A 16,420-nucleotide genomic window follows, 5' to 3' on the forward strand; every position below is an offset into this window, starting at 1 on the left:
TACATGATAAGATCCTGTCTGCAGCCACCACTAGGGAGAGCTCCCTGGATACAGAGACACATGATAAGATCCTGTCTGCAGCCACCACTAGGGGGAGCTCCCTGTACATAGAGATACATGAGAAGATCCTGTCTACAGCCACCACTAGAGGGAGCTCCCTGTATACAGAGATACATGATAAGATCCTGTCTGCAGCCACCACTAGGGGGAGCTCCCTGTATACAGAGATACATGATAAGATTCTGTGTGCAGCCACCACTAGGGGGAGCTCCCTGTATACAGAGATACATGATAAGATTCTGTGTGCAGCCACCACTAGGGGGAGCTCCCTGTATACAGAGACACATGATAAGATCCTGTCTGCAGCCACCACTAGGGGGAGCTCCCTGTATACAGAGACACATGATAAGATCCTGTCTGCAGCCACCACTAGGGGGAGCTCCCTGTATATAGAGATACATGATAAGAGCCTGTCTGCAGCCACCACTAGGGGGAGCTCCCTGTATACAGAGATACATGATAAGATTCTGTGTGCAGCCACCACTAGGGGGAGCTCCCTGTATACAGAGACACATGATAAGAGCCTGTCTGCAGCCACCACTAGGGGGAGCTCCCTGTATATAGAGATACATGATAAGATTCTGTCTGCAGCCACCACTCGGGGGAGCTCCCTGTATACAGAGATACATGATAAGATCCTGTCTGCAGCCACCACTAGGGGGAGCTCCCTGTATACAGAGATACATGATAAGATCCTGTCTGCAGCCACCACTAGGGGGAGCTCCCTGTATACAGAGATACATGATAAGATCCTGTCTGCAGCCACCACTAGGGGGAGCTCCCTGTATACAGAGATACATGATAATATCCTGTCTGCAGCCACCACTAGGGGGAGCTCCCTGTATACAGAGATACATGATAAGATCCTGTCTGCAGCCACCACTAGGGGGAGCTCCCTGTATACAGAGATACATGATAAGATACTGTCTGCAGCCACCACTAGGGGGAGCTCCCTGTATACAGAGATACATGATAAGATCCTGTCTGCAGCCACCACTAGGGGGAGCTCCCTGTATACAGAGATACATGATAAGATACTGTCTGCAGCCACCACTAGGGGGAGCTCCCTGTATACAGAGATACATGATAGTGACCCTTGGGCAGACCCAAGAGGAGGCGTTCCTCCACATCTCATCTAAAGGTGCTGAGGAGGGGCTGGAAGCTAGGTTGCAGTGGTTGTCAGGAACAGTAGGAGGAGTTAGCCAGTCTGTCAGTGGGAAGCGCAGAGTGTGGTCGCAGAAGGAGGACGTGCGCTGTGTCACTAGTCAGACCCTGTACGTGTAGTAGCCGTTAGCGGGGGAGAACGGTTGCCAGCAAGTCGGTCAGAAAGACGCTGAGGAAGTCAGCTGGTCGAGTACGGAGACTCCTGGTAGCTCGGCACGCACGGGGAACAGGTCCCTAGAGTATATGTCCATTTATTTGGTCTGCCAAACCTGCCGGTGAGGGGGACCACAAGTCCCACACCAACCAACTAGAGTCCGAACACCAGCAGCAACAAGGGGGCCCATAAGGAGGATTGAGCCTGAAGCTATCCACCTTGGTCCACGCTGCCAGCAAATGGGCCAAAAAGGGGAGAAAAGGCAGCTGCGACTTCCCTGGATGAACCCCACGGTACTCCAAGTCAGGGGTTATACCAAGTAAGAAGTGCTAGGAAGGCGAGCTAACGGTTACCCTTAGCCCAGTCTGAAGGATACCTGGTTCCACCTGGGTTGTGTCAGCATTGCCCGGGTTACCTCACAAAAACACCTGAACGTGAGTAAACAAGTTGAAAGACATCTTGGACTGTGCCTGAGTTATTCTGGGACCTGTTGTTCTACTCACACACCCGAGTTCCTGGGGCCAGCCTCACTCACGGGAGGCCACAACATCCAGCTGCTAACCCCATCAGCCCCAGAAGCTCGTTAAACCAGCAGCGGTGGTCATCCATAAGCCTGACCACAAACCGTGAGTGGCGTCACGTTACACATAGAACTACATCCCTGGTGCCTTATACCAGTGGAGCTCCCATGGCGTCCCGGAAGGAGGGTTGAAGTCCCTAGGACTGCTGCAGGTGGGCTTCACACCTGCACAGTACGGTCCTAGACCTAAGTGGCCCCTGAGCAAGAAACATATGGGCCCCTTGCATCTCAGTAGCTCATCATAGTTCACAATGCACCAATTTTGGGGTTGGATGCGGGTCCCTGGACCTTTTGGGCCCCTGTTTGGTTGCACCAATAGTATGGTGTTTGGGCCTGAGACAGTTGATGATAAGGTGTGCCGAGGTGAATGTGTGACGCCCCAGGGGTGATGGTCCTGTTCGGGGACGCCCCAGGGGTGATGATCCTGTTCGGGGACGCCCCAGGGGTGATGATCCTGTTCGGGGACGCCCCAGGGGTGATGATCCTGTTCGGGGACGCCCCAGGGGTGATGATCCTGTTCGGGGACGCCCCAGGGGTGATGATCCTGTTCGGGGACGCCCCAGGGGTGATGATCCTGTTCGGGGACGCCCCAGGGGTGATGATCCTGTTCGGGGACGCCCCAGGGGTGATGATCCTGTTCGGGGACGCCCCAGGGGTGATGATCCTGTTCGGGGACGCCCCAGGGGTGATGATCCTGTTCGGGGACGCCCCAGGGGTGATGATCCTGTTCGGGGACGCCCCAGGGGTGATGATCCTGTTCGGGGACGCCCCAGGAGTGATGATCCTGTTCGGGGACGCCCCAGGGGTGATGATCCTGTTCGGGGACGCCCCAGGGGTGATGATCCTGTTCGGGGACGCCCCAGGGGTGATGATCCTGTTCGGGGACGCCCCAGGAGTGATGATCCTGTTCGGGGACGCCCCAGGAGTGATGATCCTGTTCGGGGACGCCCCAGGGGTGATGATCCTGTTCGGGGACGCCCCAGGGGTGATGATCCTGTTCGGGGACGCCCCAGGGGTGATGATCCTGTTCGGGGACGCCCCAGGGGTGATGATCCTGTTCGGGGACGCCCCAGGGGTGATGATCCTGTTCGGGGACGCCCCAGGGGTGATGATCCTGTTCGGGGACGCCCCAGGGGTGATGATCCTGTTCGGGGACGCCCCAGGGGTGATGATCCTGTTCGGGGACGCCCCAGGGGTGATGATCCTGTTCGGGGACGCCCCAGGGGTGATGATCCTGTTCGGGGACGCCCCAGGGGTGATGATCCTGTTCGGGGACGCCATAGGTCTTGTAAAGTCTGGCAATAGGTAATGTCAGTTATGTTAAATGTGTCGTGACGCCACTCACGGCTTGCGGTCAGGGATGTGGATGACTCTCGCTGCAGTTTTGCGAGCGTCTGGGGCTGATGATGTCTGCAGCCAGGTGATGTAGCCTCCCATGAGTAAGGCAGGCCCCAGGTGCTCGGGTGAGCAGGGTAACGGGTCCCGGAATAACTCAAGCAGAGTCCAAAAGTCTGGTTTTTACTCACTCTTTGTTGTTATGGTGAGGTAACCCGGGCGATGCTGCGATGAACCAGGTAGGACCAGGGCTCCTTCGGGCCAGTCTGAGGGTACACAGGTTAGCTCGCCTTCCTAGCTCTCTGTGTTCGGATAACCCCCTGACATGAAGTACCGTGGGGGTCTATCCAGGGAGTCGCTACTGCCTTTTCTCCCCTGTGTTCGGCCCGTTTGCCTGCAGCGTGGACCAGGTGAGATGCCTCCAGGCTCTGTCTCCTTATGGGTCCCTGCGTTGCTGCTGAGGCTCGGACTCTGTGAGGTTGGTGAGGTACTTGTAGTTCCACTCACCGGCAGGTTTAGCAGGTAGTTAAACTAGAGCCTGCTCTAGGGACCTGTTCCCCGTACGTGCCTAGTCACCGGGAGCACCTCTTAGCAGCCTCCTCAAGTGACCGTTCTCCCCCACCAACTGTCACTACACTCGCGCAGGGTCTGACTAGTGGCAGTGCGCGGCCGCGCGTCACCCTGGCAACTGCCGCTCACCAATACCAGACTGGCTCTCCTCCTCCTTTCCTGACAGCCTCTGCACTCTTGCTCCCAGCCCCTCCGCTATACCCCTTGATAAGAATTGAAGGCCAGCCTCCTCTAGAGACTGGCCAAGGGTCCCATCTACTGGTGTGGGAGACCTGGCTGCTATGTGTCTGCGTCCACACCTCGTTCTGGCCTTTACCTGGAAGCACTGTCCCAGCATGGGTGCAGTACTCAGTGGTGCCTGACCGGGTCAGGGGCGCCACAAATGCAGCTCTGGGTGTGACTGGAGCATTAGGGTCAGTAATGGCGGGCTCTGTGTGTCTTTCAGTGCTGGGCTTTGGCAGAACGTCACTGAGTGCAGCAGGAATTGTGGCTGCTCCAAATCCGCCTTCAACCCGATCTGTGGAGCGGACGGCGTGGAGTACATCTCCCCGTGCTACGCCGGCTGCCAAGACGTGAGCTTCGACTACAAGGAGAATAAAGTGCTGGTGAGTATCGCACCGTCCAATGGAGGGCACTGCTATAGTGGATCCCACCAGTGCCTGCTCTGAGAGGACGCATCCTCTGGAGTGCCTTAATACAAACTGATGTCTCCTCCTCATTCTGCCGCCTCCTCCTCTCAGATATTGCAAGGGACAGAATCTGCAGCTGCATCTCCCTCCTCCCCCTCACAGCATACATCTATAGACATACTGAGAGAGAGCTACTACAGCTGCATCTCCCTCCTCCTCCTCACAGTATACATCTATGGACATACTGAGAGAGAGCTACTGCAGCTGCATTTCCCTCCTCCCCCTCACAGCATACATCTATAGACATACTGAGAGAGAGCTAATGCAGCTGCATCTCCCTCCTCCCCCTCACAGCATACATCTATAGACATACTGAGAGAGAGCTAATGCAGCTGCATCTCCCTCCTCCCCCTCACAGCATACATCTATAGACATACTGAGAGAGAGCTACTGCACCTGCATTTCCCTCCTCCCCCTCACAGCATACATCTATAGACATACTGAGAGAGAGCTACTGCAGCTGCATTTCCCTCCTCCTCCTCACAGTATACATCTATGGACATACTGAGAGAGAGCTACTGCAGCTGCATTTCCCTCCTCCCCCTCACAGCATACATCTATAGACATACTGAGAGAGAGCTAATGCAGCTGCATCTCCCTCCTCCCCCTCACAGCATACATCTATAGACATACTGAGAGAGAGCTAATGCAGCTGCATCTCCCTCCTCCCCCTCACAGCATACATCTATAGACATACTGAGAGAGAGCTACTGCACCTGCATTTCCCTCCTCCCCCTCACAGCATACATCTATAGACATAGTCAGAGAGAGCTACTGCAGCTGCATCTCCTTCCTCCCCCTCACAGCATACATCTATAGACATACTGAGAGAGAGCTAATGCAGCTGCATCTCCCTCCTCCCCCTCACAGCATACATCTATAGACATACTGAGAGAGCTAATGCAGCTGCATCTCCCTCCTCCCCCTCACAGCATGCATCTATAGACATACTGAGAGAGAGCTAATGCAGCTGCATCTCCCTCCTCCCCCTCACAGCATACATCTATAGACATAGTGAGAGAGAGCTAATGCAGCTGCATCTCCCTCCTCCTCCTCACAGCATACATCTATGGACATACTGAGAGAGAGCTACTGCAGCTGCATTTTCCTCCTCCCCCTCACAGCATACATCTATAGACATACTGAGAGAGAGCTACTGCACCTGCATTTCCCTCCTCCCCCTCACAGCATACATCTATAGACATAGTCAGAGAGAGCTACTGCAGCTGCATCTCCCTCCTCCCCCTCACAGCATACATCTATAGACATACTGAGAGAGAGCTACTACAGCTGCATCTCCCTCCTCCTCCTCACAGCATACATCTATGGACATACTGAGAGAGAGCTACTGCAGCTGCATTTCCCTCCTCCCCCTCACAGCATACATCTATAGACATACTGAGAGAGAGCTAATGCAGCTGCATCTCCCTCCTCCCCCTCACAGCATACATCTATAGACATACTGAGAGAGAGCTAATGCAGCTGCATCTCCCTCCTCCCCCTCACAGCATACATCTATAGACATACTGAGAGAGAGCTACTGCAGCTGCATTTCCCTCCTCCCCCTCACAGCATACATCTATAGACATACTGAGAGAGAGCTAATGCAGCTGCATCTCCCTCCTCCCCCTCACAGCATACATCTATAGACATACTGAGAGAGAGCTAATGCAGCTGCATCTCCCTCCTCCCCCTCACAGCATACATCTATAGACATACTGAGAGAGAGCTACTGCACCTGCATTTCCCTCCTCCCCCTCACAGCATACATCTATAGACATAGTCAGAGAGAGCTACTGCAGCTGCATCTCCTTCCTCCCCCTCACAGCATACATCTATAGACATACTGAGAGAGAGCTAATGCAGCTGCATCTCCCTCCTCCCCCTCACAGCATACATCTATAGACATACTGAGAGAGCTAATGCAGCTGCATCTCCCTCCTCCCCCTCACAGCATACATCTATAGACATACTGAGAGAGAGCTAATGCAGCTGCATCTCCCTCCTCCCCCTCACAGCATACATCTATAGACATAGTGAGAGAGAGCTAATGCAGCTGCATCTCCCTCCTCCTCCTCACAGCATACATCTATGGACATACTGAGAGAGAGCTACTGCAGCTGCATTTCCCTCCTCCCCCTCACAGCATACATCTATAGACATACTGAGAGAGAGCTACTGCACCTGCATTTCCCTCCTCCCCCTCACAGCATACATCTATAGACATAGTCAGAGAGAGCTACTGCAGCTGCATCTCCCTCCTCCCCCTCACAGCATACATCTATAGACATACTGAGAGAGAGCTAATGCAGCTGCATCTCCCTCCTCCCCCTCACAGCATACATCTATAGACATACTGAGAGAGCTAATGCAGCTGCATCTCCCTCCTCCCCCTCACAGCATACATCTATGGACATACTGAGAGAGAGCTACTGCACCTGCATTTCCCTCCTCCCCCTCACAGCATACATCTATAGACATACTGAGAGAGAGCTAATGCAGCTGCATCTCCCTCCTCCCCCTCACAGCATACATCTATAGACATACTGAGAGAGCTAATGCAGCTGCATCTCCCTCCTCCCCCTCACAGCATACATCTATAGACATACTGAGAGAGAGCTAATGCAGCTGCATCTCCCTCCTCCCCCTCACAGCATACATCTATAGACATAGTGAGAGAGAGCTACTGCAGCTGCATCTCCCTCCTCCCCCTCACAGCATACATCTATAGACATACTGAGAGAGAGCTAATGCAGCTGCATCTCCCTCCTCCCCCTCACAGCATACATCTATAGACATACTGAGAGAGAGCTAATGCAGCTGCATCTCCCTCCTCCCCCTCACAGCATACATCTATAGACATACTGAGAGAGAGCTACTGCAGCTGCATCTCCCTCCTCCCCCTCACAGCATACATCTACAGGTATACTGAAAGAGAACTACTGCAGCTGCATCTCCCTCCTCCCCCTCACAGCTTACATCTATGGACATACTGAGAGAGAGCTACTGCAGCTGCATCTCCCTCCTCCCCCTCACAGCATACATCTATAGACATACTGAGAGAGCTAATGCAGCTGCATCTCCCTCCTCCCCCTCACAGCATACATCTATAGACATACTGAGAGAGAGCTAATGCAGCTGCATCTCCCTCCTCCCCCTCACAGCATACATCTATAGACATAGTGAGAGAGAGCTAATGCAGCTGCATCTCCCTCCTCCCCCTCACAGCATACATCTATAGACATACTGAGAGAGCTAATGCAGCTGCATCTCCCTCCTCCCCCTCACAGCATACATCTATAGACATACTGAGAGAGAGCTAATGCAGCTGCATCTCCCTCCTCCCCCTCACAGCATACATCTATAGACATACTGAGAGAGAGCTACTGCAGCTGCATCTCCCTCCTCCCCCTCACAGCATACATCTACAGGTATACTGAAAGAGAACTACTGCAGCTGCATCTCCCTCCTCCCCCTCACAGCATACATCTACAGGTATACGGAAAGAGAACTACTGCAGCTGCATTTCCCTCCTCCCCCTCACAGCTTACATCTATGGACATACTGAGAGAGAGCTACTGCAGCTGCATCTCCCTCCTCCCCCTCACAGCATACATCTATAGACATACTGAGAGAGAGCTACTGCAGCTGCATCTCCCTCCTCCCCCTCACAGCATACATCTATAGACATACTGAGAGAGAGCTAGTGCAGCTGCATCTCCCTCCTCCTCCTCACAGCATACATCTATAGATTTTTAGGCATTAGTTACAGGGACATTTGAATATGGGACTCGGCTAATGTCCTGAGACGCTAATCACAATATTCTCTGCAGTTTCACTGCTGTTGTTCTCGGGTGCAGGCGGCGGCTCAGAATTTCCACAAATTATAAATCAAAACAAGAAAGTAAAACTCTGGTGGAAATGATTCACAAAGTCTGAGCTTTATACAGAGGTCAGATGCGCACTGCACAGGACCGCGCCGAGCACAGCCCAAAATCCAGAGGAACCAGGTGCTACCGACTGGAGCAGGACAGCTACAGGCAGTCTATGGCTCTCTGTGATCAGCCATTTCAGGCTGGGGAGAGACTACTGTAAGAAAATACAGTCTATTAATCTCTGTTATCAGCCATTACTGGGGGAGGAGACTGTAGGACAGGTGAGTAGATTCTATTACTCCCTGTTATCAGCCAGTAATGGGGGAAGAGACTGTAGGACAGGTGAGTAGATTCTATTACTCCCTGTTATCAGCCATTTCGCATGTGGCAAGACGGATTGTATTTACAGTCATATGAAAAAGTTTGGACACCCCTATTAATGTTAACCTTTTTTCTTTATAACAATTTGGGTTTTTGCTATTTCAGTTTCATATATCTAATAACTGATGGACTGAGGAATATTTCTGGATTGAAATGAGGTTTATTGTACTAACAGAAAATGTGCAATCCGCATTTAAACTAAATTTGACCGGTGCAAAAGTATGGGCACCCTGATCAATTTCTTGATTTGAACACTCCTAACTACTTTTTACTGACTTAAGGCTACTTTACACACTGCGATATCGGTCCCGATATCGCTAGTGTGGGTAGCCGCCCCCATCTGTTGCGCGACACGGGCAAATCGCTGCCCGTGCCGCACAACATCGCCCAGACCGGTCACACATACATACCTGTCCGGCGACGTCGCTGTGACGGGCGAACCGCCTCCTTTCTAAGGGGGCGGTCCGTGCGGCGTCACAGCGACGTCACTGAACCGCCGCCCAATAGCAGCGGAGGGGCGGAGATGAGCGGGACGTAACATCCCGCCCACCTCCTTCCTTCCTCATAGCGGCCGGGAGGCAGGTAAGGGGAGTTTCCTCGTTCCTGCGGCGTCACACGCAGCGATGTGTGCTGCCGCAGGAACGAGGAACAACCTTGTTACTGCTGCAATAACGAGATTTGAGAATGGACCCCCGTGTCGCCGATTAGCGATTTTGCACGTTTTTGCAACGATGCAAAATCGCTTATCGGTGTTACACGCAACGGCATCGCTAATGCGGCCGGATGTGCGTCACGAATTCCGTGACCCCAACGAGTTCGCATTAGCGATGTCGCAGCGTGTAAAGCCCGCTTTACTAAAGCACTAAATTGGTTTTGTAACCTCATTGAGCTTTGACCTTCATAGGCAGGTGAATCCAATCATGAGAAAAGGTATTTAAGGTGGCCACTTGCAAGTTGTTCTCCTATTTGAATCTCCTATGAAGAGTGGCATCATGGGCTCCTCAAAACAACTCTCAAATGATCTGAAAGCAAAGATTATTCAGCATAGTTGTTCAGGGGAAGGTACAAAAAGTTGTCTCAGAGATTTACACTGTCAGTTTCCACTGTGAGGAACATAGTAAGGAAATGGAAGAACACAGGTACAGTTCTTGTTAAGCCCAGAAGTGGCAGGCCAAGAAAAATATCAGAAAGGCAGAGAAGAAGAATGGTGAGAACAAGGACAATACACAGACCACCTCCAAAGACCTGCAGCATCATCTTGCTGCAGATGGTGTCACTGTGCATCGGTCAACAATACAGCGCACGTTGCACAAGGAGAAGCTGTATGGGAGAGTGATGTGAAAGAAGCCGTTTCTGCAAGCACGCCACAAACAGAGTCGCCTGAGGTTTGCAAAAGCACATTTGGACAAGCCAGTTACATTCTGGAAGAAGCTCCTGAGGACTGATGAAACAAAGATTGAGTTGTTTGGTCATACAAAAAGGCGTTATGCATGGAGGCAAAAAAACACGGCATTCCAAGAAAAGCACTTGCTACAGACAGTAACATTTGATGGAGGTTCCATCATGCTTTGGGGCTGTGTGGCCAATGCCGACACCAGGAATCTTGTTACAGTTGAGGGTCGCATGGATTCAACTCAGTATCAGCAGATTCTTGACAATAATGTGCAAGAATCAGTGACGAAGTTGAAGTTACGCAGAGGATGGATATTTCAGCAAGACAATGATCCAAAACACCGCTCCAAATCCACTCAGGCATTCATGCAGAGGAACAATTACAATGTTCTGGAATGGCCATCCCAGTCCCCAGACCTGAATATCATTGAACATCTGTGGGATGATGTGAAGCGGCTGTCCATGCTCGGGACCATCAAACTTACCTGAACTGGAATTGTTTTGTAAACAGGAATGGTCAAATCTACCTTCATCCAGGATCCAGGAACTCATTAACAGCTACAGGAAGCGACTAGAGGCTGTGATTTCTGCAAAAGGAGGATCTACAAAATATTAACGTCACTTTTATGTTGAGGTGCCCATACTTTTGCACTGGTCAATTTTGTTTAAATGCGGATTGCACATTTTCTGTTAGTACAATAAACCTCATTTCAATCCAGAAATATTCCTCAGTCCATCAGTTATTAGATATATGACACTGAAATAGCAAAAACCCAAATTGTTATAAAGAAAAAAGGGTAACATTAATAGGGGTGCACAAACTTTTTCATATGACTGTATCTATCCTATAATCTCTTCATTATTGATTATGACACGCTGATATATTATATAACGTCCTCCGGCAAATGCAGAACGAGTTAAGGTACTGTCACACTTAAGGCCGCTTTACACGCTGCGATATCGCTAGCGAGTGTACCCGCCCCCATCGGTTGTGCGTCACGGGCCAATCACTGCCCGTGGCGCACAACATCGCTTACACCCGTCACATGGACTTACCTGTCTAGCGATGTCGCTGTGACCGGCCATCCGCCTCCTTTCTAAGGGGGAGGTTCGAGTGGCGTCACAGCGACGTCAGTAAGCGGCCGGCCAATAGAAGCGGAGGGGCGGAGATGAGCGTCCGTAACATCCCGCCCACCTCCTTCCTTGTGCATTGCCGGTGGACGCAGGTAAGGAGATGTTCCTCGTTCCTGCAGTGTCACACACAGCGATGTGTGCTGCCGCAGGAACGATATTTGGGAACTGGACAGCGTGTCAACGAACAACGATAAGGTATTATCACTCGTAAGCGGTCGCTTGTACGTGTTACACGCAAAGACGTCGCTAACGAGAGAGGACGTGCGTCACGAATTCCATGACCCCGACTACATCGCGTTAGCGATGTCGTTGCGTGTAAAGCGGCCTTTGCTTATAGTTACCTACTTTGTACCTTGGCTACATGTGCAGGGAGCAGGGAGCCAGTTTTTAGAAGCTGGTAACCAAGGTAAATATCGGGTAACCAAGCAAAGGCTTTGCTTGGTTACCCAATGTGTACCTTGGTTCCCAGCATCCGCAGAAGCCGGCTCCCTGCACATTCAGATCGTCGCTCTCTCGCGGTCACACACAGCGATGTGCGCGTCACAGCGGGAGAGCAACAACCTTAATGGCCCAGGACATTCAGCAACGACCGGCGACCTCACAGCAGGGGCCAGGTCATTGCTGGATGTCACACACAGCAACATCGCTAGCAATATCGCTGCTACGTCACAAAAGTCGTGCCTCAGCAGCGATGTCGCTCGCGAGACGTGGCCTTTACACTAATGAAACAGAAATCCCTGAGTGAATCCAGTCTCCTTCCATCCCTGTGAATCATCACTTTCCAGTGTTTGTCAATAAAGGTAATGTCCGAATAAACACGAGGATAATAATACACCCGGCTCCGTCCACGCACAGTATACATTGTATATGATTCCCGGGCGACTGTTTCTATGAGTATATGGGACTCTGCCGTCACTCTTTCACCTGAAGGCGTCCGACACCTAAAATCTGCACGGACCCCCGAAGCGTCTCCTGCTGATAAACATAAGGAGATCGGGTACAAGGAAAAATCTTATTTATATAAGACTGAACCGTAACAAAGAAAACTGGAACAAAATCATCCTTCTGGGACTGGAGAAGGCGCAGATTAGACGTAATATCTGACCGCAGAGGATAAAGCCTAGGATTCTGCATTGTCAGGAATAGCGGCCTCGTATATGTGATACATTGTATAACCTGCAAGGACGTGTTTGTTGTTCTTCTGGTTACAGAACTACACCGAGTGCCGCTGTGTAACGTCCCCGGGATCCGGCCGCTCCGCCACGCCGGGGTCATGTGGAACCAGCTGCTACCATCTCTTCCTGCCCTTCATGGTCCTGTCCTGTCTCGCAGGGGCTCTCGCCAGCACGTCCCAGACGCCATCTTTCATGCTGATACTTAGGTAGAGATATATATATATTTGGGGCAACACTTATAGGACATATACTTTAAGTACGTCACTATATAAATTCATGATATTACTCATACTACTACTTCTGATTACCTCCTGTATTATACTCCAGAGCTGCACTCACTATTCTGCTGGTGCAGTCACTGTGCACATACATTACATTACTGATCCTGAGATACATCCTATATTATCCTCCAGAGCTGCACTCACTATTCTGCTGGTGTAGTCACTGTGCACATACATTACATTACTGATCCTAAATTACCTCCTGTATTATACTCCAGAGCTGCACTCACAATTCTGATGGTGCAGTCACTGTGTACATATATTACATTACTGATCCTGAATTACCTCCTGTATTATACTCCAGAGCTGCACTCACTATTCTGCTGGTGCAGTCACTGTGTACATTACATTACTGATCCTGAGTTACCTCCAGTATTATACTCCAGAGCTGCACTCACTATTCTGCTGGTGCAGTTACTATGTACATACATTACTGATCCTGAGTTACCTCCTGTATTATGCTCCAGAGCTGCACTCACTATTCTGCTGGTGCAGTCACTGTGTACATACATTACATTACTGATCCTGAGTTACCTCCTGTATTATACTCCAGAGCTGCACTCAATATTCTGCTAGTGCAGTCACTGTGTACATTACATTACTGATCCTGAGTTACCTCCAGTATTATACTCCAGAGCTGCACTCACTATTCTGCTGGTGCAGTCACTGTGTACATTACATTACTGATCCTGAGTTACCTCCAGTATTATACTCCAGAGCTGCACTCACTATTCTGCTGGTGCAGTTACTATGTACATACATTACTGATCCTGAGTTGCATCCTGTATTATTCTCCAGAGCTGAACTCTGTATTCTGCTGCTGGAATAACTGTGTACATATATTACCTCTAGGCTTGAATTACCATCTTATTGGAGATGAGCGGATTATTTGTAATTTGTGTTAGCTCACTTCTCTGAATCATTATCCAAATTTCAATTTGCCACAAATACATTCACTTTGAATATCAATAGTGAACCGCTAATAATTGGCAGAAAAATCCATCTGCAGCCGTCTGAGGTCTCCTAGGATTGTACTAAACCTTTTCTGAACTCTGTAAATCAGATACATCACAATTACACAGCCCCAGGTGACCTCAGCCTCTGCCCAGTGCAGAATGGTGGAAGCCAACTGCCGCATTCGAGACGCCTGTACGTGTCTAATATTGGACAATAATAATAATGAGATGTGAAATCCTTTGTCAGGCAGACACTTGTGTTTAAGATTCTGAAAATATTTATTTTTTCTTTCACAAAAATAATAAAAAGGTTTGGCGTGTCAAAACCCAGGAAAGACACTTACTATAACACATCTTTTTTTCGGGATTTCTGTTTAGAAGCAGAATTAAGACACGTCCTGCATTGTTTACAGTGTGAGAAGAGCAAAGAACAAGCTGTTACTAAAGTGCTGTCACTGCAGAACAATGAGATCAGTCACACTGACTCTGCAGCTCTAGCACCTCCCTATATATCACACCGACTCTGCTGCTACAGCACCTCCATATATATCACATTGACTCTGCTGCTACAGCACCTCCATATATATCACATTGACTCTGCTGCTACAGCACCTCCATATACAGTTAGGTCCAGAAATCTTTGGCCAGTGACACAATTTTGGCGAGTCGGGCTCTGCATGCCACCACATTGGATTTGAAATGAAACCTCTACAACAGAATTCAAGTGCAGATTGTAACGTTTAATTTGAAGGTTTGAACAAAAATATCTGATAGAAATTGTAGGAATTGTCACATTTCTTTACAAACACTCCACATTTTAGGAGGTCAAAAGTAATTGGACAAATAAACCAAACCCAAACAAAATATTTTTATTTTCAATATTTTGTTGCGAATCCTTTGGAGGCAATCACTGCCTTAAGTCTGGAACCCATGGACATCACCAAACGCTGGGTTTCCTCCTTCTTAATGCTTTGCCAGGCCTTTACACCCGCAGCCTTCAGGTCTTGCTTGTTTGTGGGTCTTTCCGTCTTAAGTCTGGATTTGAGCAAGTGAAATGCATGCTCAATGGGGTTAAGATCTGGTGATTGACTTGGCCATTGCAGAATGTTCCACTTTTTTGCACTCATGAACTCCTGGGTAGCTTTGGCTGTATGCTTGGGGTCATTGTCCATCTGTACTATGAAGCGCCGTCCGATCAACTTTGTGGCATTTGGCTGAATCTGGGCTGAAAGTATATCCCGGTACACTTCAGAATTCATCCGGCTACTCTTGTCTGCTGTTATGTCATCAATAAACACAAGTGACCCAGTGCCATTGAAAGCCATGCATGCCCATGCCATCACGTTGCCTCCACCATGTTTTACAGAGGATGTGGTGTGCCTTGGATCATGTGCCGTTCCCTTTCTTCTCCAAACTTTTTTCTTCCCATCATTCTGGTACAGGTTGATCTTTGTCTCATCTGTCCATAGAATACTTTTCCAGAACTGAGCTGGCTTCATGAGGTGTTTTTCAGCAAATGTAACTCTGGCCTGTCTATTTTTGGAATTGATGAATGGTTTGCATCTAGATGTGAACCCTTTGTATTTACTTTCATAGAGTCTTCTCTTTACTGTTGACTTAGAGACAGATACACCTACTTCACTGAGAGTGTTCTGGACTTCAGTTGATGTTGTGAACGGGTTCTTCTTCACCAAAGAAAGTATGCGGCGATCATCCACCACTGTTGTCATCCGTGGACGCCCAGGCCTTTTTGAGTTCCCAAGCTCACCAGTCAATTCCTTTTTTCTCAGAATGTACCCGACTGTTGATTTTGCTACTCCAAGCATGTCTGCTATCTCTCTGATGGATTTTTTCTTTTTTTTCAGCCTCAGGATGTTCTGCTTCACCTCAATTGAGAGTTCCTTAGACCGCATGTTGTCTGGTCACAGCAACAGCTTCCAAATGCAAAACCACACACCTGTAATCAACCCCAGACCTTTTAACTACTTCATTGATTACAGGTTAACGAGGGAGACGCCTTCAGAGTTAATTGCAGCCCTTAGAGTCCCTTGTCCAATTACTTTTGGTCCCTTGAAAAAGAGGAGGCTATGCATTACAGAGCTATGATTCCTAAACCCTTTCTCCGATTTGGATGTGAAAACTCTCAGATTGCAGCTGGGAGTGTGCACTTTCAGCCCATATTATATATAGAATTGTATTTCTGAACATGTTTTTGTAAACAGCTAAAATAACAAAACTTGTGTCACTGTCCAAATATTTCTGGCCCTGACTGTATATCACATTGACTCTGCAGCTGTCACACCTCCCTCTATATATATATATATATATATCAGTCTGACTATGCAGCTCCAGCACTTCCCTATATATCATATTGACTTTGCAGCTTCAGCACCTCCCTATATATCACATTGACTTTGCAGCTCCAGCACTTCACTATATATCACATTGACTTTGCAGCTCCAGCACCTCCCTATATATCACACTGACTTTGCAGCTCCAGCACTTCCCTATATATCACATTGACTTTGCAGCTCCAGCACCTCCCTATATATCACATTGACTCTGCAGCTCCAGCACTCCCTATATATCACATTGACTCTGCAGCTCCAGCACTCCCTATATATCACACTGACTCTGCAGCTCCAGCACTTCCCTATATATCACACTGACTCTG

At 49.5% G+C, this 16,420-nt stretch overlaps 1 protein-coding gene across 4 annotated transcripts in view; it reads left to right on the top strand.

Annotated features, from left to right (window-relative positions):
• SLCO2B1 (solute carrier organic anion transporter family member 2B1) overlaps positions 1-16,420 on the top strand; it is a 185,305-nt gene that overhangs the window by 128,502 nt on the left and 40,383 nt on the right. For all 4 annotated transcript variants that reach the window (XM_075337646.1, XM_075337645.1, XM_075337648.1 and 1 more), the window contains exons 11-12: positions 4,309-4,468; positions 12,546-12,715. In XM_075337646.1, the coding sequence (XP_075193761.1) occupies positions 4,309-4,468; positions 12,546-12,715 (330 nt within the window). The remainder of the gene's footprint in view (positions 1-4,308; positions 4,469-12,545; positions 12,716-16,420) is intronic.

Source organism: Anomaloglossus baeobatrachus, chromosome 2, assembly GCF_048569485.1.
Source record: "Anomaloglossus baeobatrachus isolate aAnoBae1 chromosome 2, aAnoBae1.hap1, whole genome shotgun sequence".
Lineage (NCBI taxonomy): Eukaryota > Metazoa > Chordata > Amphibia > Anura > Aromobatidae > Anomaloglossus > Anomaloglossus baeobatrachus.